The sequence below is a fragment of the Hylaeus volcanicus genome, chromosome 6 (genome assembly GCF_026283585.1).
Source record: "Hylaeus volcanicus isolate JK05 chromosome 6, UHH_iyHylVolc1.0_haploid, whole genome shotgun sequence".
Lineage (NCBI taxonomy): Eukaryota > Metazoa > Arthropoda > Insecta > Hymenoptera > Colletidae > Hylaeus > Hylaeus volcanicus.
The window spans coordinates 11,594,845-11,614,795 of NC_071981.1; the positions used below are offsets into that span (position 1 = coordinate 11,594,845).

General features: G+C 39.1%; 1 protein-coding gene across 3 annotated transcripts in view; it reads left to right on the plus strand.

Moving 5' to 3' along the window:
- LOC128878374 (fez family zinc finger protein 2-like) overlaps window positions 1-13,728 on the plus strand; it is a 46,511-nt gene extending 32,783 nt beyond the window's left edge. For all 3 annotated transcript variants that reach the window (XM_054126517.1, XM_054126515.1, XM_054126516.1), the window contains one exon: window positions 11,035-13,728. In XM_054126517.1, coding sequence (XP_053982492.1) covers window positions 11,035-11,291 — 257 coding nt within the window. In that variant the 3' untranslated portion in view covers window positions 11,292-13,728. The remainder of the gene's footprint in view (window positions 1-11,034) is intronic.
- Window positions 13,729-19,951: the final 6,223 nt, after the last annotated feature.

Consider the following 19,951-nt stretch of genomic DNA (forward strand, 5'->3'; position numbering starts at 1 on the left):
GATAAGGGGACCGTTAATAATGGCCTATATCGGACAATCTCAATAGTCGGATAAGACAAAGTCGCCTGAGTCACAATTGTCAATTAAGGTGCGCGCACACGAAAGCGGGACGACGTCGAGGGTCCTTCGCGCGGACGGCGCAGATCGGATTTGTCACGATTCCTAATGTTGATCGACGCCGTAATAATTTAATAGCCATACATCCGCCGTGATCGTCCGGGAGAGGATTATTGCTGCGGATCCCTGCGGTACACCGAAAGCACTAAGGAGCTAACAGACTTAGCTCGGGTATCGTGTTTCTTCCTTGCTCCATTCGATCCGCCCTCCATTCTTACGTTGCGCACACGAGTATTTGACTCAACGGTTTGAGCAAAATTATTTTACTGGTTATATCGTAATAAATTGCAAGATATAATCAATAACTGACACATAAGAAAGCCACATATTTTAAATATAAGAAATGGCGACCTGTTTCATCTAATTCTTAAGGAGGAATTGCTTTTTTCAGACTCTAAAAAGTTGTTCCTTTATAATTTCTTACTCATATTATAACGAACATTTTAATTTGAAGTGATTTTCTCAAAAATGTAAACGTTACAGTACGTTGTCAGTGACACCGCGAAGCAGACATTGGCCAATGATTTACATAATATTTCTCGTAAAAATAAACTAAAAAAAAAAAAGATGCAACCCAAGTTTCATTCTATATACATATCGTTATCGTCTAACGAAAAAGGAAACCAAAAGGATCTAGAAATGGCAGCTGGTCAAATTGAAAAGTTCAAATTTTCAGGAAAAGTATTCCGAATTTTTAACAATAAAAAACAAATTATCGTTTTTTAAGGGTTTCTCTTAGGCGCACGTGTTTGGTAACGTGATTATAGTTTGGATTGTATTTTTGGTTGGATGGTTAGCACTTTAGCTATCGACCTATTTAGAATCAGTATAAAATTCAAAAGATAATTTCCTATATTAGCATGTACTAATTTAGACTGACATTGATTTCGACATACTGTTACTAGGTGTATTTAAACCCTTATCTGTTTCCTCATATTGAGCGTTGTGAGTAGACCATCAACAGCACAGTTATTATAATAGGTTCCTGTAGGTAGATACTGAAATTGAAAAGCCTACAAATAGGGTACCGGTAATTCGTAACCGAAAAACCGAATACCAAAAATGGTTCCTTTTCTTTCATTCTTTTCTTCCCCTATTGCATCTTTTGAAATTTACTAAACATATTTTCGTCAATTGGAATTAATAAACTGAATTTAGAAACTGAATGAAACATACAGAAAACCAATTAAATCTGAAAAGCACGTACCAGTTAAAAACTCTAAAGAAACATACAAAATTCTCATTTAGACTTCCATGCCGTATCGAACGTATGTAAAGAACATTCAGTAACCGACTACCTAAAATGGTTTTCAGAGCATCAATATTCTAGAGTCGGCGACATTTTTCATCCGTAGGATATGGCAGTCGCCGATTTTTTCGTGTTTACCAGGCATTTCGACGTTGGGCCGGAATATCAGTACCGTGCAAAACATTTCCAGTCGCAGCCCAGACCGCCGCAAATTCCCAGGGCTGTGCTCTTGTCATTGGCGCCCCTGGACCCACCCACATACCTGCTGTCCACCCCCTCTAGCCCTATCGCCGCTCGAACGATGTAGACGTGCCGTGTAAAACGCGACGGACGGTTATACGCATCGCTGTGAATGTATCGACAACGCATCCCCCGTGTTGGAGCCTCGTGCTCGTCGCTGGCCACTCGATTCTGTACCAGCGACGCGGCTATGGGTACTCGTGTACGCGTGAAATAGTAAATACAACCGCGTTGTTGGACCCGCCGTACCCGTGGGACTGGTAACAGTCGTTGACTGAACGCTGCTGGACGAATGCGTTCGGTTGTCCGAGTTGCACAGCGACAAGAAATCTAAAAAGTATTTCGGGGATGGATCTCCTCCTGGCAACGTTTCCCAAATTTTCCTTCTCACGGAGCATTCCGTTTTTTCATCTTGGGATATATTTTCGAAACATTTGTATTCTCGCGCGACCATTTGAGGTTCAAAATGAAAAATTCGTAATCGAATTAGGCTTGAAAACAAATCTAAAGTTAATATGTACATACGCAAATGATAAGGTTGGTTGAAAATGTATTCTGAATTTATGTGTATATAAGAAAAGTTATGTGTAGGTCGGGTTGTAAATTCCAGAGGACATTGTTACTTTTTCATAAGCGTTATTACAGTGTATATATGTATAGTCTGCGCAGAGCTTGTTAGAAGATTGTGTTTCCCGCTATAGTTGATTCTTATGCTGGTATGTTTATAAAGGGAAGCGGTAATATTACAAATTATAATAATACAAAAGTGATACATGTTAGAATTCTCCAAAACTTATTTATTTTGTTTCATCATATTTGATAATTATATACAATTTTATATGGAACATTCATAAAACACTATTTACATCAGTTTGGAAACACCTATATTTATATGTATCTAATAGTAAAGTGCGGATTTTGAGCATACTGTTCCGTCCACGACTCCTTATGATTAGAATCCACGAGGTTGTAAGGCCCGTTACCCTAATTTTAGAGACGCTGGGGCTTCGGAACGCCACGCGCCTAATTAAACTTGCGCGGCTGATTCGATTGCGAAATATTGTCAATCCTGAACGATAGACTGACGATGTTATGTGTCCCGACTGCTGAACCAATTCGAACGTTAATACTAGTCCCGAATGCTGGACCGTCTTCGAGAGTTATACAAATCGAAATATTAATATTATTCTATTATATTATAGAATATATTCTGCGTATGTTTTCTATGTACATGGATTTCAAATTGCCTCTGACTATAAAATACACATTCCTTAAAGATAATTACAATGATATATTATATAAACAATCCTTGTTAAGTTACTTAAGGATTAATTCGCGAATATATGTATAAATAACCAAGAGATATTTCCTTTCTACAAAGATAATAATAACATTCATAAGACAGATGGTTTAAAAGTCTAGGCGGTGGTCTCGTCAAATTATCGAAAATTGTGTAGCAAGATCGATAATGATATTTTGTGACAAATCTGTCGAAGGGTTCGCCTGAAATCCCATTCTTCGATCGAAAGGAAAAACAGGGGAGGTTCCCGAATGGGAGTACCTGGATTGCTGTTTCTGTTTCATGTGACAGGAGCAGAGCTCGCTGGGAAAGATTCGCTTGACATCACCGGGTAACGCTTACGCGAAGCTTTGCAGACGCGCAAGAAAATCCATGCCGCCCTCGATATGAAATATGAGATATGGTACTTTCCTTCGATTTTCTCTTTCTCTCGTATCTCGCGAGGATTTCAGTTAGAGGGTAGGGACGCCCCCAGAGGGCCGGAACGTGGTCGATGAAGACGAGAGGAAATCAATGCCTCAGCCAGAGTCCAGTTCACCTTCGTCGCTCTTTCCCAGACTCCTCGTCACAGTTTTCCGTCTTTCCCTCGTGGAAACTCAAAATTTCGTACAAAACATATCGTGAACTATTCAAACAAATTTTGCTTCGCGTGACTTGAATCGAAGAATATTTAAAGTATATTTGAGTGTCTCAAGATTATTAAACGTTGCTAAAGACTCTACGAGGGTGTTAACGTTTTTGTTTACGCTATAGAGAATTTTCGAAAAATTGTGTTTCATGCAACAATATCAGTAGAGAATGAATAGGATAGAGATAACAGATTTTTAAAATTTTATTATGAAATTAATATGTTATTAATAATGTCATTATGAAATGACATTTCGCAATAGAAACATTTTTAAATACATATGTGCGTGCTTCGTGTGCAATTAATCGATGCTATTCACTATTCTAAAACAGTTGTTCAGAATAATAGTTTGATATTTAGTTACGCGCTGTTTTAAAGTCATACAAAATACTTTTGAGTAATATTTCAATTCGGCACACAAGGTTTAAAAAAAGGTAGAGAAGCGCATTAAAAAACTCTAAGGATGTAACGGTGGTTGAACACTTGCCATAAGAACATAAACTTATGACCTAAAAATACAGAATCTCTCGCGTACTCTGCATTTGCAGTGGAGCATCTCGCTTGCATCGTTTTATTCGAGAAAAAAGTATCTTCCATCCTTGAGTCTTATAGAGTCACCATACGTTTAATAACAAATCATCTGTAAAAAACAAAATTATGAAAACATAATACAAGAGACTCGCAAATCGATAAATATCATTTATTAATACACATATACAACAAATTTGTCAACAAGAGAAGTTCGGCAACCCGTAAATTTCGAATTTTTTGAAATTGTGTACATTTGATATGGGCCCTAAAAGAAGCTTCGATAAGTTTAACGAACAGATCATCATTTACAATAGTTTATAATGAGTGATGGGCAGTTGTAATGAGATTTTCAACGTAAAAGAAAATTCTAATTTGTTTAGATAAGGGTAATGGAGAATTTTTTTATTAGAACTAACAGAGTTTAACGTTTTAATATATTCTCTTTAAAAAACATACAAAACCGCTAACTTTTTAATCGAAGCATTTTGTTATACTTACTCTAGTTTTAAAGATATATTGATAATTAGGGAAACATATATGGGGTGTTTTCGCCATGAAGAAACGAATAAGGGCCGTTAACAAAAATAGCTCAAAACTTCTCTCATGGGTCTTAACAAATGAGTACAATTTAAAAAAAAAATCAGAATTTTTCCCAAAAAATCGTACTTTCCTCGTAAAATGCGAAACATTTTCCACGATACCCGATACTCTTCGTTCGCTACCGTATGTCTAACGCGACTCAATCCTACCCAAATATGGACGTTCTCCGTTTTCCCCTGACAGTCTTCAAGTATCGATGCGCCAGGGTAGAAAACGAAAGAAACATTTCTCTTCCATCGACGTCGAGACAGTTTCGTCTCAAACGACCCCGGGTCTCGTCCCGACGGCGACGGCGGAAGCGATCAAACTACCGTCTTGGTTTCCCGCTCTCGAGAGTTCCACGAGGCGAACGGAGGGTTGAAGGATCACCGGGGGATGATGTTTCCGACGAGGGGGCGGGAAGCGAGGACGGGACTCGAAGAAGGGAGGGAATTAGCGAAGGAGAGGAGCGCCTCGCAAGATTTCCGAGAGTTTAATATAGTTTTAGGGGCGTCGGCCGACGGGCGCAGGGGTGTAATGGCGTCTTAAACCTCAGGGGCTCTCAGCCACGACTTTTCCGCTTCCTTCCGTTCTTCGTTCGTCCTTCGAGCGGCCCTTTGAAAAATTGAGAGCACGGAATCTGTACTGCAGCCCGGTTAAATCTTTGACCAGATCGCTGCACTCGGTTCGGAGCCACGTAGTTGCACGAACGACGCCGAGCGCCGCGGCGCGTTACGTGTATCCTCGCGTGGACTTCTTGTCCCGACGTGCCACGTTCGTGTTCCGTCGGTGTGCGGCCAGGAGACGAGAGGGAAACGTGGAATGCGTTCGTGTGCATTCGCGCCCGTAGACAGGAGCACCCGGGAGCCACGGTGGCTGGGTTTCTCCTGGAGATAAAGACGGAAAGGGCAACCTCGGTGCGAGAGCTCCGACGGTTCTTGATTTTTATGACCGCGTAAATTCTGGAAGACGTCCCTCCTCTGCCTCGGTCTCCTTCTTTTTCCGCTTTTTCCCCAACCCCCCAGCTCTCGCGGAGAACTCTTGTGATACGGAATTACTTCCGTTCGATGTCCTCCGCGGAGAACGGAAATTCGCCCGAATATTTCAAAAGGTGAAACTTTCGTGGAAGAATTTTTACTGTCTTAGCTGTTGTCGGAGGTAGAAGTTGGGAGCAATTTTATCGAAGGATTTTTCTGGTACCTCTTTTAAACGGCTTCGTTGTGATCGAGACGATACGGATAAATCGAGACGTGCTGGATTATTAAGACTACGAGAGAAAAGTTGAAAGTGTTGTTTACATACACACTAGATATTTTAGTTAGCAAGAAATGCAATTTACTAATGCAAATATAATTATTATATTTTATTACATTTCCACTCACATGTTATTTTATTGGTGTAATTTTATAAAACTAAATTCTTTGTTATGTCAACGTTTCACCATTAATAATACTTCCTTTCGTGTATTCGTAAACATGTTAACAAATCGTGTAATTTTTAAATCCTTGCATTATATTGATACCAGATATGTTACCTATGCTTCTTACATGGTGTCCATAATGTGATAATTAATTATTTATAATTATAATTTTTAATGAAGGTATGAATAATTGAAAGGATGTCGGGATTAGGGTAGTGTATCATATTTGAACCTTTCACGGCCTGATCCGTACTAATCGATACTTTCAATAAGGTACTCCAATGTTTTTTTCTAGTTGAACAATCATAACATGTGCCTCTTGTAGCCAGCGAAGGCTATATTAATCTATATATAGAAGGCAGAATATTAAATCTCATTGTTTTCTAATTCACTATTCCTAATAAATAAAACGGAAATCAGTTCACTATGCCGAGATGTAAAGTTGGTCTGACTAGAAACGGCATATTCTCGTTGAGTAAATCATTGAATTCTATAGAACAATCTAGAGGATGTAGGAGATTATACTGTTACCAATCTCTATATATCTTTTCTCGTCCTTTCGTTACGTTAATATTTCACCATGATTTACAGCTTAATTCTAGATTGCGGGTTATTCTGTCTATTGTCGTACCACAATAATATAAGGATTGCTCGAGAAACCACAACAAAGTACACTTTTTATTCCCAACAGATCAGATTAATTTTAACCTTTCAGCAAACTACAATTACATTTTAACTTTTATAATTAAAAAATGAAGCAGAATTTTAACAGAGTATAAACACGAGTCTAAGCTATATTTACAATATTATCCGTTCAAAAAGTACTTTAAAGATTCGAGAAAGTTAAAGTTCAAGAAAGTTGCGTGTAAATTGCCTTCTCAATTGTTACATTTTATATTTTTCTCTCTATTAATATTTTCCTTGTTTCCTTAATTACTAACCAACAAAATAATTTCCATCATTTTCTAACACTTTTGCTAGCGTAAAAGCAGTTGTTCGATTCCCTTTTTAAGAAAGTCCTTCGATTTTTTATTGAAAAACATTTCCAAGTCAAAGACATATTGATTACTTTTCGGTCCTCTTAATAATTTCGAAAATGAGTATTCTTATGTGATTTTCAACGCTGAATTGATGGAAAATTGAATATGTAGGAAAAATGATCAAATCGCAAAATCCGTGCCCCTGTTTGTTTGAAATGTTTCAAAGAGTCTGTACAAAAAACTTGATTCGAATAACGATTTTCGATTTTCGAAAGAGTTATTTTAATTTTAAGTCGAGTAATTTTAATGGGGCGAGCATAAACGTTCAGTGTGATTTTTCGAACAGATTCGGATCGAATAGGAAACCTCGGTCGGGGAAGTTTTTGATTTTACGGCCGCGTAAATTTCAAACGACCCCACCTACGGCTACCTTCGTTCTCCGGTCTCATTTCTCTCCGGTTTTCCAGCTTCTCGCTTAACGCCGTGAAAATTCTATTCATTCTGCCGTTTCATCCGTGCACGGAGAACTCCGTGGAATTTCATCGAGCGCCAGCCCCGACGAATTCCGCCGGAACGCCCTTGACGACTCACCCTTAACCCTGAATCCTCCCTTGAATCTCGATTTGAAATGTTCTGAAATCGTTGCGGTTGTTCCCCGTGTGAAATTCAAATTGCTCGATGACATCCCGACTCGGCGAATCGCTTTCCAACGAAACTGAAACTCCTCTTCCTTCTTCGAACCCCATGACTACTTTTTCTTCGTTAGAATCCTAATTTAGAGTTGGAAATAAATAATTCGGTGAAATGTTGTTCTTTATTGATCGAACACTCGGTAATCTTAAGTTTGGAATTTCTCATTCACAACTAAAACCGGATAAAAAAAGTACGGCAATATCGTAGAAGAAAAAGAAAGTGCGCACTTGTGTCGGTGTGAAGTGAATACAATTTAACATATCGAACATTTTATTGGACCCTGAAATGTACGACAATCATCGAAACCTCATTCTAACGCGTCTCCAATTGAGCCTAATCGTCGAAAACGTCGTTAGCGCGCGGCGTCGGTGAAATGCGGAGGGGAAAAACAAAATCAAAACGGCGCGCAGTTTATCCGAAAAGAAATCAAGATAACGATCGGGTATAATCGGAAAGGTGATCGACGGGCCGCTCGTATCGGCGGGGCGAGATTGAAGGCTTGGCTAACGAGTTGTTTATGGATCCACCCACCGCCTCACGGTGATCTCGGCCATGTGTGGGTGCGTTTCTCGTCGATGTCTGCGTGAAACTCTCGGACAAACGTAGCCAGCGACTGCTGCGAGCGGATAGGGGAGTCCATTAACGGGCCTCCGCTGCCCTCCAGGCAGCATAGTTCGCATTGCTGGAGCCATCCTCTCTCTCCTTTCGCCTTGATCGCGCTTCCCGTCTCCCTCGTTTCGCGGAAATTCTTCCTCTCCCGCCTATACCTTTTTGTCTCCCTTTTTTCCCCGTGCAACTATCCGATTGACTGTCCCTCTCCACCCTTGGAAATCATTTCTCACCCCTCTCCGCGTCGCGGCCTCTCACCGTCGCGAGCCTCTTCTCTTTCTTTCCCAGTCGACCGCCGGGTTATCCCGTCGGTAGTCATGGTAACGCGGGGGTTGGAGCCGCCCCCGGCCGCCAATCAGAACTCGCGGCCACAGCAAGAGAGAACGAACGGCTACCAGGCCTGCTCCATCCACCCCTGTGCTCTCGCCATCCCACCAGAGCGCTACCGTACGACTCCACCACACCCCCGCAACCCTGTCTCACCATCCGCGATCTCTTCTCTCTGCCTCGCCGCCGGGGAGGCTGAGATTCTCGCTTGGGAGGAAATCTTGACCGGGCGTGCCCCGAATTTGTGATACCACCCCCTGTGGAACACCTCCACCTTCCGCGGGAGCGTATCCGTCGGGCTACGTCAGAACCCGTGCACGAGGATGCTATCGTCAGGGCTGAGAGCTAAGCACCGCGATGCTTTCCGAATTAACGCTCCAGACCGCCAGAATGTCGAGCCTGAGGCGAGCGAATGGTCTTGCTGTCGACGGAGAGATTTCGATCCATTCGGAGGACCACCGTTATCGTCTAGCTAGAGAATAGAGGCAGATTGGTTATGGGTACTGCCGTGCCGATTCGTTCTCTTTAAACATTGTTCTTCCGAGGATGCGAATCCTAGGCGTTATCGGACTTCTCTATTTCATCTATACTTATAAGAATATTTGGCAGTGAGTTCAAATGACTGTGTTTACACTTATTCATTTTTTAATACTATGATTTATTTAATACAATAATGGTATCGCAGTGGTTATCGAGTGAGATAGTGCAATATTTGAGCAGTTCGTTGCACAAATCGATTAACTCCATAAAACAAACAGTTGAGACATACGATGAAATAATGTACATTGTTTTTTGAAATTTCCTTTATAGTATAAATTCAAATAAGCATTGAAAAAAGTTCTTTCCTTTTCGGGACAGTTATTATAAATATAAAAAGTTATGAATATACCAAGTGCTTTGGGACTTAAATTTAAGACGTTTCAAAAAGTCGATTTGTGCAATAAACGGCTCGTTTAATGTAATAATATTGAATATAGAATCTATATATTAGTAAGTAAATAAATAAACTACATAATTGATTTGGTGAGGCAAGGAATACTATGAGAACTTTATGAATGTGCGTCGTGAGCGAGAGTAACTTGCTGATATCTTTTCTATTTTCTTCTGTGGAAGTCCTTCAAGTAATAGTAGGGGAGTGTTAGAGCAAAGAATCTATGCAAAATGCTTTGCCTATTAATGCAAAGTGCAAATCAATAAAATATTAGCGTTACGATAAGTTGAAATAATATTTTATGAAATTTTTGATATTGAAAATAATACTATGTTATCGAAAATGTATTCTTCGTATTTATAACATGTGTAGACTGTATGTTCATTTAAACTTACTTTATATTTGTTACTTATACATGCATGCCTTTAACAAGTTGCACTAGAAATTAATTTACATACTCATTATATGATACTAACAATAATAGAATCTAAATTGTACGCATCGATAGTAAGTGCATATATATTCGCCACTGTATGTATAGTGAATTACAAGCCGTCAATATTGACGAAACTTTACATGGATATCCATTAGTTCAATCAAAGAACTTGGCAGCTTGGTATAATATGAACCAGGAGCCTGGTCTGACATTTTAAGTAGAATAGGTCTACATATGACTAGACCATCTAAGTATTCCATTTAAATGTTAACCCTTTGGCCTTACTAGGACGAGTGAGACTCTTGGTAAGAAATTTGGACCATAAACAATAAACACGAGTCCGACTCGTGGTACTTCGTTCGGACTTTCTACCTTCCTGTTTACTATGGCCCGCGCGATCGGGAGCTAACGTGTAAATTTCAAGTAGAATAGGTCTACATATGACTAGATCATCTAAGTATTCCATTTAAATGTTAACCCTTTGGCCTTACTAGGACGAGTGAGACTCTTGGTAAGAAATTTGGACCATAAACAATAAACAGGGGGTTAATATGTAATACGTTTAAATATCGAACCAATTTGCGGAGTTCGATGATAACTCACTTCGTTACATTAAAAATATAGGAATCCATTAGAGAATACACGAAATAATTTCGCGCAATAGATCTAATAGGTGTAGAAATTAATTTTCGGCTTTTTCGACTGAATTCAATACTCGTTAATAATGAAACGAATTCAAACTCAAACGCTAATGAGTTTTGCCTCTTAGGAAATTCAAAATTATGCTACAAAATTTACTTCTTATTACGAATCATGTTTTTTTGCTTCAATCATTTTCTTTTTGAATTGAATTGCAAAAAGAAAGGAGAGCCTTAAATGTTGTTTTTCGACAAGTTCGATAACTCGTTCTAAAGTAATTCACATACAAATGGATCATGTGATTTATTTTAATGGAACATGAAGTCTGACAATGTTTTTATGATTTTTGTTTCAGGCGAGAAGCCGCACAAGTGCCAGGTATGCGGCAAAGCGTTTTCACAAAGCAGTAACCTGATCACGCACTCCAGGAAGCACACTGGGTTCAAGCCCTTCGCTTGCGAGCTTTGCGGTCGTGCTTTTCAGCGAAAGGTTGACCTGAGAAGGCATCGAGAGACCCAGCACGCCGATCTGAACGCTTCCCAACGACCCGCGATCGGTGCCATTCCTGGACAAAATTCTCTGCCCAATGGCAACCCTTCTATGATGCAGTGAAGGACGCTCGAACGATATTCGAATAAACAGTGAACCTCACCCTCCGAGGGGGCAAGTTGAGAGCGTATGTATCGGAACGCGCGAAACGTTCCTTTTGGTGCAATCGACGAACTCGTTGGACGTCGATAGATCTCGCATCCCTTCGTCGTCGAACGTGAACGCGAACATTCCGTTGGGAAGCGTGTACATCGACTTTGTACATTGAACGGACTCTATATTTATTATTTAAGCGTCGAACTACGGAAGGTTCGACAGACGAACGCAAGGAGTAGCTGGCTCATTTTTTACCCATGATCAGATTTTTACTTGTGAAGAAGGGAACAGGAAGTATTAAGAAATGTTCAGATAAAATTTGTTTACCGACAAGCAGTTTAGGGTCTTCTAATCATGCTTTGGTATCGAAGAAAACATTTTTGACCCGTTTAGATTTCCAACAAAATGGAAAGTGTTCGAACACGTGTAAATCATTCCCTCAATTTTAAAATGTTGCAGCACAATTTTCTTTTTTGAATTACATTTATTATTCATTCTCTAACTTCAAGAAAAATATTCTCTTCCTCTTCTTCGTCGGTGATAATTTTATTTATGATTCATTTTCTAATTTCTTCTAAAACACTTTTTATTTCGATTCATCATTCGATATAATTAAAAAAGCAACCGTGACCAATGTCTTATAAAATTAAATACGTTTATAGTTGCGTGCAAAAGTGTTTGGACAGATAGATTTTCCACATTGTATTCCGAAAGCGATATCACAACTTGGTACATATACATATAGTTCCGAAATAGTAAATAGAGTTTATTTTTTTACACTGTTTTCTTTTAATTACTATACTTTTCTACCTAATATAAGTTAACCTCTTGATGGACATTGACACATGCATATACATTAATTTTCTGAGTTCTTGTGTATATTATCGCGTGAAAATAGTTATTAGAAACTAGAATAGTTATTACAATTTAATTTCCAGTGTTATAATACAACAACATCGTCACGAGATTGATAGATGTTCTAGATAAATATTAACTGGAAATTTTGTTTATTTCTAATAAAGTAATTCGTCACTCAAGAGGTTGAAATTACTTTAGATATCACTTTCGGGATATAAAGTGGAAAATCTATCTGCTCGAAAGCTTTTGCACGCCACTGTATATCACCTTCGGTTGACTTCTGACACAATATAAGTCCTGGTTTACAATTTTCACGTGAAATATGGGTAAAAATTGACCCAACTCCGCTGGCGGACGATTAATTTGGCTGCATAGAATGCAACCAAAGATTCCGTAATGTTTTCCCTGCGTGGAAAACGAACGTAAGACGCGCGTAAATGATACGCATTATTGTTACCAAAGCTGTACATTCCATGCGCGATTCGAGCAAGAAAGTATGGGACAGAATAAAATTTTCGACGATCCTTTTTCTTGGGCGAAGCACGATATTACTCATCGACATTGTTTCCGCGATTTTTCGGTGAAATCGTTGTAGAGACTTTTTAGCGGATCTTCGAATGATTCAGAAAGTCGACGATCGAAGAAGTTTCTTTGTTTCGAGCGTCGCTACTCTCCGTATTGAATCGTTTGTTAAATACCGATAATCAATCACTGTACTTCTCTTATTAAGTAAACGTTTACACGTGGGTTTTCGCGACGATTGAACGAGTTCTAAATTAAATCACGCTACCGAATTGCACTTTATTCGAGCCTTCTTGAATTTGACAAACTGTTACGTTACATCGAACGTGGCGAAAGTGAATCTAATCTCACGGCTCCGGTTTGATTTTCAAGAGAGCGACGAATTTCAGTTAATACTCGTTCGATCGTCGTCGATCGACTCCGTGTAAGAAAGTACGATCAAAGCGTACTGTATTTTGCATATCTCCCGCACCTATCGTTCAAGAAAGGGCATCTCCTACCCCAAAGTTGCAACTGTGACCAAAAAATACTTGTAAATAAAATAGCACCGTATCTCGCCTAGCCTAAGCGTATAAATATATACATAATATAAATACGAGTATAAATACAAAACGAGTCGAGGCTATAAATATTATAAATAGAGACGAAACACGCGTTAGAGGGCCGATTTATTCCAACCAGAGTGGCGCAACGTCCCTGCTCCCACCGGAAGTCTCGCCAAAGAACAAGTAATTGTATTCTTCCTCTCTTCTCGCTACCAAAGTTTTTATTGTTGTACCATTACTATCATTATGTAATTATTGTAATTAGAAGACTCGCTATTAATATTATTGTCATTATTACTATTAGTTATTATTATTATTAATAAATGCTGTTACAATTTGTAATTCATTCTCAGTGACACGATCAATCCCTTTCATTCGAGAAAATACGATCATCGACGCACTGGATCGAGCTGCAAGTCAATACGCAAGAATTTCGACGAAGTTTATATCATCGTTATCTGAATAAAAACAGAATTTATTTCAATCCTCTATCCACGACTCGATTCATTACCTCACTTGCGGAAATTGTATTTTTAGAGTGATTGTCGACGACGAACCAATTATGGAGTCCCGCAACGTAGAGCAACGGATGACGATAGATCCCTTCAACAGAGTCCTTCCACGTTGGAACGATTATGTTTGTTCTCGATGACAGGAAAGTTGCTGAGATGAAAATATATCGTTGTTTATATAAAAATAGAAGAGATTTGAGTTATCATTTTATACGGTTCTAGCTTTACATTTTAAGTAGTGAATTACATACTATGAAATCGAAGTTCTCTTTTGATTATACAGCTCACAAACAAAATATTATGTAGATTTCACGACTGATGTATGTATTATCTATTGTCACGAAATCTATCATTATTTCTCTTGCCATTTCATTGCGTTGTAAAATCTGAAATAATTATCACAGTGTTCCTAATATTAATCAATTCAACATACACACTTCGCTTATAGTCAAAATCATAATACTCTCACTGTCAAACTGTTGGTAGTACGTGTAGAAATTAGTTCCATTCTGAAATATTTACTCATCATATTATTAAAGTACCAACTTTCTAAGTTCTCGATCTGATCTTGATTACAATGAATCTGTATATTCTATAATTTAAGTCTTAGCCCGATGAAAATTACAACATACATATATGTATGTACAAAGTTTGATTGGCATAAAATTGTACTTATTACGTATTATTATTATTCTAACAGATTATAAGTGTACTCGATAATATCCGTAACTGTAGAAGAATAACAACAAGCAAAATTTAATGGTTAGTAAAATTCGTATAGATACATTGCAATGGCCATTAGGTTGAGACTTAGGTTGTGTTTATGTAGGTACATTATAATAAACATAGATCAGGGCGAGGACTTGAAAGGTTGTTACTTTAATATACTTAATGATGAATAAGTATATCTATTCAAAGTAGGGTCTTAAATGATTGAATACAAAGGCAAAGAATTAATTTCTACACCTAACAACGATATTGTTGGAATAAATATGAAAGTGTCCATGATTGGATTCGTATCTGAATTAGACGGACTTACCTTGATGTTTAAAACAACGAAACTTTCTGATCTAAACAGTTTCGAATGATTTGAACATAGGAATGCGAACACCCACGACGATCGTTAAAGTGCAAAGTCCATCGACAGTTGAACCAAGATTAATCATTGACGAGGAATCTGGTGGCATTTGATCACGGTCGTTTCAAGCTTCGCGATCCGGGCAGTGTAATTCAGGGTTAAACGGGCGTGCCAATTAAGCAGACTACCCCTTAACGGCGAACCCCTTAACGGCCCAATATGTTTTCCAGGGGCGAGTTTCGTTCGTCGAGCATCCACGTCCCGTTCCCTCGTTCCCCTTCGCCTTCTCACTCCCTCTTTTTGTTTCGCAGCTCTAGTCATTTCGGCCCAAGCAAGAGAAAGGGGATGAAGGATCAGACGCGAGATTTTTCGTCCAGGCTTGTTTGGAACAGAGGTGAGTAATATTCTCATCTAGATAAGAATTTCGAATTACGGATGAAAGAGTAACAAACAACAAAGATAAACAAGGTTTTTTCGATTACTCGTTGAACAAGAGTTCCTGTATGTATTATATGTAGAAGGAAATTATAGAGAGTGTTTTATTAAAGATCAGCAATTTTTAAGTCGAAATAAAACGAAAATCAGTGACAACGTAATTGCGTTGGAATGACTAATTGCTACAAATATGTGAATAAAACTGAGATTTTTCTTTTTTCTTAACAAATTCGCGACCGCGACGTGAATTCACGTCACTTCAGATTCTATTCCTGGTTATGAGAAAATTATGAAAATCGTTTTGTTTTATACACTACATATTTACAACATTGATATTTCAAAACATATTTTGTAATTTTTATCTTCGGCCTAACGATACAAATTTTGCGATGTCGTGAATGTGTTATCCGTCGTGATGTCTCCATTATTAGAATATATAGAAAGATAATCTGTTTATCTTTTTCATAATTAATTGAAGTTTGCTTTGACTGTAATCAAAGCACATTCTTGAATACTTACAAATAACGAGTGTATATGAGAAAAATTAGGGAATTACAGTCGAAGTAGATAACTATCATTATTCATGGGTTATTCAAAATCTAATCAGATCTTTAAACGAAAATATAAAACAGGAACACGTTTACAATTTCGATAAAATTTCTGAAAAAGTTATATCGACATGCGTTTGGATAATTTCATTTGATCTTCTCATTATTTCATTTCTCTCTACATAATTCACAGTTTTAGCATAACTAACGAGAGAATCGCTTCTATAGAATCACTCCCTAAACAATAATTGCTCATCTATAGTTAACTCTTTGCTGACGATCGATGCATAATTACATATATACACTCAGTTGATCGAATGACCGTGTGTGGTAAACGCCTATTAGCATTCAGTGAGTATCTATACCCAATCATACTCGCTATTTTCCGCACTACCAGACTATTCCGCACACAACGTATATCTTATTTCAAAACGCCAGTCCGTGAAGGGTTAAACACCATAAACATGATGCACAATGAACAAAAACTGATCCGTGTAACAGTTCGACTGAATCAAAGTCGCGAGTAAAATTCTTCGATGCTTTACTCTCGTTCGTCATGCATCGTTGCGATAAAAGTTTGTTTGCCCGTCTCTGGTTTCGAGGACCTTCCACGGATTTCGCGGGAAAGCGACGAAGGATATCGTTTGGACGGTGGAAGGAGCGGAAAAACGACTCCGAGACGAGAGAAAGACGGACGACGTTGGCCTCTGTTGGGGCGAGACGAGAAAGGAGAGCGTTACAGCGCTGACTGCGCGACACCGTGACGCAGCTACCGGGGCAGATTGGACAGTTATTGCATTCTGGGTAAGATTAATTGATATGGGGACTCGCGGGGGTCGGCGGGACACGGAGCTGCCGCTTAAATCGTGTCTCAGGAATGGGGATGAGAGGAGCGGTGATTAACCGATTGCACTGTGAACGAAGTGGAACCGAAAGCCACCCCTGCCCGCCGCATCCTTGCTAATAGCCATTCAGTAATAGAGAGCGTCTCATTATTAAATAGCGTCGAGCGACGTCTGCTCGCCTGTTCGTTTGTTTGCATAATGACGCGATTACCGGGACTGGTACTGGGACCGTGTATCACTGGCCAGATTTATCAGGGATGTTCGTTTTCTACGGACAGGTAAGCTGTGGAGCCTTCATTAGATGTACAGTTCCGAGCATAAGATAAAATGGAAAGAAACATGAAATAGAAATCCCATACCAATCCCAAGAATGGAATGGAAGAAAAGATGGAAGAATGGAAGAAAATATGGAACAACAAAAGAACAAAAACTCACAATATAACGGGCGACTTTTACCAAACAGTATCCCGATACTCCATGACCAGGAGAGAAAAAATAATTATGGTTAGATTGAGAAATGGACATTCAAAAATCACACATGAATACATATTAAAGAAAACGGTCCCTCCCCACTGCGACTCCTGCAATAAGGAAATCACAACTGACCACCTACTATACGAATGCAGCAAATTCGATCAACAAAGAAGGAAGTATATCCTCAATCCAGAAATAGCTCTAACATCCCAGGAACATATGCAAAATACCATCAACTACCTCAAGGACACCAAACTCTACAGTAGTATATAACACCACCAGAAACCCAATCAAATTGGTCGCTAATTACCATGCAGTAGATGCGACGTAAAGTAAATCCATATAAAAAGAAGATGAGTAGTGATTCGTTTTGGACGAGCAACATGAACACAGCGGTTTTTCAGTATATTAACCGATGTGTCATTCGTTCGTATCAATATAATCATCTATGTGAGTTCAAGAAATCAATTCTCGCAAATACCATTATTCGATAGTAATATCTTTCAACTACAACGGTGTAACTAATTATATTTTATGTTAATTATAGGTCAAAAGTAGTTTTTCATAGTAAATTTAATAAGTATCAAAAAAACATTACAAATTATTTTCAGGGATTTTTACTTCTTTTTTCAATAAAATATTACGTATTTACGTTTGAATCTATAATTATTCACATCTTTGTATACTCCCTAAAAATTTTATTCAGAATGCCAAAACTTGGCGAAGTTACAGCCAGTACAAGTTGTGTAGTCAAATAATACTTGAGTGATTAGGTTACCTGAAACTTTAATACCCCTTCTAAGATTTTTTGAATAAACCCTAGTTTCTTTGAAAATTACAAATAGGCGCTGTTTTAGTCAAAATTCCACATTTATATTCCAATAATTGTTATGTTGTGATAAATAACAAACGGCTACTACAAAAGTTTTTTAAACCAAAAGTAAAAAAGTATAGAACTTATCGTTATCAAGTATCGCGTAAACAAGCTTTAAACCAAGACAGTGTTCTTTCACACTATTTATCAATGTCGCAGGAATAAAGTGACCACCATGGTTGCTGTTTCAAATCAACACACAGGTCAGCTAGTCTGAAAAAACCGAATAAGCGAAGAGCGTGACAAGTAACCCATCTGTTGCAAGTTATTCCACGTGACGGTAGTTGTAACAAATTCAGTTTTTAGATACTCTTTGCTTCATCGTAATGTGATTATATTTTACTAGATGCTAAGAACTGAATCTGATACTCTGACTCGGAGACTCTGTCTCTGAGATGCTGACTCCGAAACTCTGACTATGAGACTCTGATAAGGAAATGATTAACTGCAGTAGGAAGCAGACAATTAAAAAAGGACTATACAAATTCCAGTATGTAGATTGACATAAATAATGAAATTGAGTTTGAACTATTAAAACGATGAAGGAATTAAAAACAAAAATAGCCAAAGGAGCAAAGTTTAAGCATACTTTATTTAGAAGATTTTCCTTGCAAAGATTAGAATTATGTAAGTTAATTTTTGTGTAGAGCACTTGTCACCAATGTAATACATTTAGACTCTCTTGTTTCTCTTAACTTTTCGCATTCCGGGAGTTTTCGCGAATTTATTTCCAGCAGTTCCAAACCAATGCAAGTTGTGTTTAAAATTATCTATCTATTTCCCAAAAGTATTACAGATATCGCTATACACCCTTCTGTAGCTGATATCTACTAATCAATATGATATATTAACACTTGATTTTTCAAGTAAGCAGTTTCCAACGCAAAAAAAAAAGAATATAAAACAAAGTGGAACGAGAAATGAAAAATGCAGCACTGCTAAGAAACTCACCGAGGAACTGTTACCCATGTACATACAAATTACATAATGAAAAAGGAATCATTATACCAGGACCGAACGCTCCGGTGGAAACAACGTCGATTCTCGTAGTTCACGAGGACGCATTCGGTCCTACCATCAAAGTTCAGCGCGGAAACTTTAATCCTGCTAAATAGGAGGGATTCCATTGGCCCTTCAATTTTGCCCGGTACCAGACTCTGTCCCGACGATCTGCATCGAGCATCGAGAAGATGGCCCGGCGCGCAGACAATTCCAGCAAGTACCCAGGCTGCCGCAATTCCCGTTGCATCGTGGTTACTATGGCGGTCGCCAATTTCGAGTATTTCCACTGTCACAATTTCCCGCGGCATAACCGCCGTTGCAGTAGGGACGGGCAGGGAGGGGAGGAGAGATCCTCGGTCCTCCCGTCATATCCCAACCGGAAAACGGCTGTCCAGGGCCGTGTCATTTCGCGGCGTATACGGTCGTGGAACGTTCGAATACGTTTAGGGGGACAACCGTGTACAGCGAGCGGATACACCTTATGACTGTTAAGGTATTCACGGCTCCTCCGAGGACGCCCCACTTTGAAATATGGCATCTCCAGTCATCCTCTGCATACCCAGAGTCACCCTCTCTCCTCATCTGCTCATCCCACCCACTCTCTACCCCACACCATGTCCCTTTTACCACATTCAGCTCTCTCGATCCTTTTATTTCGCGTATCTCGGCTCTCGGACCATGTTCGCGGTGAGTTCGATTCCCCCCAGCCGCACTTCTACGCTCTCCTGCGGTTTTCCATAATATTTACAGCCTCGTTCCGCGCATTACATCGCAATAAATTGAGAAGGTGTGCTCGGTACGCGGCAGTGTCACCAAATTGGTGGGCATCGAGAACGTCGTAACCAGTCTCGGTCCTGACATACCTGAGCGATATACTATCGCGCGGAACCGACACACGGCTGCGATGTATCGCCGCGGGCGGGAGGGGATCGAT